Source organism: Colobus angolensis, unplaced genomic scaffold, assembly GCF_000951035.1.
Source record: "Colobus angolensis palliatus isolate OR3802 unplaced genomic scaffold, Cang.pa_1.0 Scaffold64, whole genome shotgun sequence".
In the NCBI taxonomy this organism is placed as follows: domain Eukaryota; kingdom Metazoa; phylum Chordata; class Mammalia; order Primates; family Cercopithecidae; genus Colobus; species Colobus angolensis.
In genome coordinates, this window is record NW_012120043.1 from 1,081,153 (window position 1) to 1,085,151 (window position 3,999).

At 64.0% G+C, this 3,999-nt stretch overlaps 1 protein-coding gene across 1 annotated transcript in view; it reads right to left on the bottom strand.

Moving 5' to 3' along the window:
- The window catches only part of LOC105527616 (chromosome unknown open reading frame, human C19orf26), a 12,013-nt gene that overhangs the window by 6,939 nt on the left and 1,075 nt on the right, over positions 1–3,999 (bottom strand). The window contains 4 exon segments of the mRNA XM_011964005.1: positions 2,248–2,458; positions 3,011–3,151; positions 3,395–3,566; positions 3,792–3,936. Of these exon segments, the coding sequence (XP_011819395.1) occupies positions 2,248–2,458; positions 3,011–3,151; positions 3,395–3,566; positions 3,792–3,936 (669 nt within the window).

The window sequence follows — 3,999 nt, forward strand, 5'->3', positions numbered from 1 at the left end:
TAGAACGCAGGGGATGTGCCGCCAGCGTCAGCCAGCACGTACCTCCACCCTGCACCCCACACGCAAAACGCCTGTGCCCCCCCCCACACAGAATGCTTGCGCCCGCCACACAACACCTGTGCCCCTCCACACAAATGCTTGTGCCCCCCCACACACAGAACACGGGTACCACACCTGTGCCCTATCACACACATGCACAGAGAAGTGGGCCCTGGCTTGGGCCAGACCCCGGCTGGCATCTCCCCAGGCCAGGTGGGTGTGGACTGTGGCTCTATGTACACCCTGGAGTACAGGTGAGGAAACTGAGGCACGGAGGGCAGAGATGCTAGGACCAGAGAGCCTGGGCAGGGCAGGGTCAGAAAGCAAGTGAGTAGAAGGGCCTCAGGCACTGGTAGTGCCCCAGGGCAGCCCTGGCCAACGTGTGGCCACTCATAAGGACGTGTCTTGGACACCTAGTGGCCTGCACAGCCTGGCTCAAACTATGGAAGGCATGAGAGAGTCACATACAGCCTTGGTGGGGACTAATGAGGAGAGAGAGAGAGGTGCCCTCTCCTGCCAGCTCCACCCTGGTCTGGGGAGCGCTGGGGGACTGCCCCACCCCTGCCTCGGCCTCCTTCTCCCAACAGCCTCCCCAGCGAAGCTTGAGTGGGCAGGCCCCGGGGCAAGGAGGCAGTTACCCAGCAAACAGGTTCTGGGTTGTGCTGCAAGCACACTGGACTCTAAATGTCTCTAGTTGCCACCAGGGCCCCATTCATCTCAAGATCTGGATTCTCTCAGCGGGACCGGGGCAGCCAGAGGAGGAGGCCTTCCCCTCTCTGGGCCCTAGCTACCTTGGGGCTGGGGGTTGGGAGAACTCACCCCACCCCCGCGGGCTGCAGCCAGGCCCCAATACAGGGGTCTCCCACCGTCTGATGGCATGTCCTCTGTCACGCTGACAGTACCTTCTCTCTGCATTTGTCCCCTGTCCTGGCCTCACCTGACAACTGGACCTGCCACCCCCTCCACAAGGCAGAGCAGGGCCCCACCCCCTCTGGGCTGCCCCAGCCCTGCTGCCAGAGCTACAGATAGGACCCCTCTTCTCCCGCCACACACTCCTGCAAGCCCAGAAAAGGCAGCCCTGTCTCCAGGATCCTGCCTGACCCAAGGCCTGCAGAATTGAAGGACTACTGTTTTTTTTTTTTTTTTTTTTTTGAGACGGAGTCTCGCTCTGTCGCCCAGGCTGGAGTGCAGTGGCCGGATCTCAGCTCACTGCAAGCTCCGCCTCCCGGGTTTATGCCATTCTCTCGCCTCAGCCTCCCGAGTAGCTGGGACTACAGGTGCCCGCCACCTCGCCCGGCGAATTTTTTGTATTTTTTTTAGTAGAGATGGGGTTTCACTGTGTTAGCCAGGATGGTCTCGATCTCCTGACCTCGTGATCCACCTGTCTCAGCCTCCCAAAGTGCTGGGATTACAGGCTTGAGCCACCGCGCCCGGCCAGGACTACTGTTAAACAGTCCAGAGATCTATGTGCTACAGCCCAGAGGGCAAAGTGCCGCCCCCACCCCCCAACTTCTGTAAGTTTTTCTGGCACACAGCCACGTGCATTCGTCACACAGTGCCTCTTGCTGCTTCCTTGCCTCAAGAGCAGCACCGAGTTGTGGACACATAGCCTCTCTGACCATAACCCCACGAATACTACCATCCGGGCCTGATGGGAAATGTTTGCTGACCCCAGGCGCAGTCCAACACTTACTTCGTGTCAGAGGAAGCCAGAACCCAGACAGGCAGAAGGCCTTGGCCAAGGTCACACAGCAGCTGATGCTCTGGCCAGCGGGCGAGGGAGGGGCCCCTGGAGAACTCACCTTCCGCTCACATTCCCAGGGATGAGAGCCCAGCGTGGCCAGGAGGGGATGCAGGCCCCAGGCCCCACCCTCTACGCTGCACAGTGACCAGGTGGCCCCTGACAGCCTCGTTTACCACCTCATCCTGGGTGCCCCAATGGCCTGAGAGCAATCAGGGCGTGCAAAGCCTTCCTGCACAGAGCACCGGAGCTAGGTGGGTCTGGCTCAAGCTGCCCGCACACTCAGCCCTCCCAGCCACCTGCAGAACCTCAGGCAGGACGCCCGCTGGCAGACTGGGCAGGGCCAGGCCCCAGAACATTGGTTCCCCACCCAGCCCACAACCTCCTGCTCCTGGATGTCCAGGGCAGCCCCTGGCAGCCACCACCAAGCCCGCAGGGGCCACTCTCTACCAGGTGCCACAGCTCACCTCTCGTGTCCAGACTGGCTGCCCGCTGGCTGGGCTCCAGCTTCCACTTCTTGACCTTGAAGTAGGGGCTGGCCCCGTCCAGGCTGGCATGGCGGCGCAGGCGGGTGAGGAACTGCAGAACGGTACCTGTCCCGGATCCCGGGCCCACCTCCCCAGGTCCTGCTGCAGCCCCGGGCCCTCCAGCCTTGGTGCTCCTGGTACTGGCATCCAACTGGCAGGGAACAGAGACGGCGCTCAGACTAAGACCTCTTCCTGGCCCCGTGTGCTGGCCCCAGATGGCCCGAGGTTGGGAGACAGTCCCAAGGGCCCCCCATCACTGGGACAGAGAGGGGTACCTGCTCGGAGAGGGGCAGAGGCATGAGGAGGGGCGTTCGGTGGCTGGGTGGGCTACACTAGGGTGCTCTGCCCTCAGGGGAAGGACCCTGAACACGGGGTTTGGAGAGAGGAGGAGGTGCGTGTCTAGGAGCTCTCTCGCCCACGGCGTGGGCTGCAGGTGAGGGAGGGCAGGAGTGGTGCACCCTCTTCGGTGCCTAGGGAATGTCAATGAAGTAGGAGCCTGGGGTGCTCCCTGCACATGTGAGTATACGCCTGTGTCCGGCGTGCAGTCGGCTCCGGCTTTCTCCCACGTGCAATGACCCGGCGGGCCAAGGAGGGCCGTGGTGGGTGGGAGGTCATAGGCTGACGTTGGTCCTGGATTGGGGGCAGGGAGGGGAAGGAGCCTCCCGGGCTGTGGACACCGTGGGGGATGCGCAGGGGCCCTCACCGAGATGCCGTCCCCAGAGTCGCTAGATGCCGAGGGGCTGATCTCTGCAAAGTCAGTGGCGCCCGCGGCCGAGTTGTAGGGGTCACCTGGCAGGGCGGAGCTGGGGCCCACGGAGCGGCCCGTGAGGGCCTTCCCCGGGGGCTGTGGGACAGAGCCAGGTGGGGGAGGAAGCAGTGACAGGTCAAAGAGCATGGGTGGGTGAGGGGCATGGGCAGACGCGGGGCATGCTGGGCTCGGCTCCCTGCCCTGCTCCACCCCACCTCGCCCATCCCAAGATGAGGGCCACCCTGAAAGAGAGTGAGGGAGGGCGTGGGGGTCCAGGAGTCCCTGGGGCTGTCCCCTCATCCCCCGAGGAACCCCGATGGCTGCTGCCCATAGGCTCACCTGGAAGATGGCCAGGGTGGCCTTGGGAGAGGTGGCTGGGTGGGGCGTGGCAGCCGAGCTGGCCTCACCCGAGTCACACTCATGGATGGTGACAATCTTGAGGGGCGGCAGGTGCAGGTGTGTGAGCCGAGCGTTCTTCAGGTGGTGGAAGTCCCCCTCCGTCAGTGTGTACCTGCGACAGTGTCTGGCCGTCAGAGCCTGCCCACCTCCCATGCCTGATGGCGCAGCTGCTGCGCTCTGCCATCCACCCTGCCGGCCAAGGCCGCCCCACCGCACAGTCCCAGTTCAGGGGCCTCCGCCTTGGTCCCTGCAGCCTCTGCGCCCAGCTCCTCCCCTGTCCTGAGCAGCCATGACCTCAGACAGGCCCTGGGGTACCCCCTGACGCCACCCTGCTTACCGGCGGCCCTTGTCCTGCGTCTTGCGGCTCTGCTCGAACAGCGCGGCCTCGTTGAAGGAAACCCTGCGGCCGGTGGAGCTGGTGGACAGGAAGCGCTCAGTCTCCGCATCCTGGCTCTCGGGGTCCTCCCCCCGGAAGTCGGGGTCTGCGTGAAGAGGCAGGAGAGGGTGGGCCCCGGGTGGGCCGCGCCAGGCGCCTGGTCCCGGGA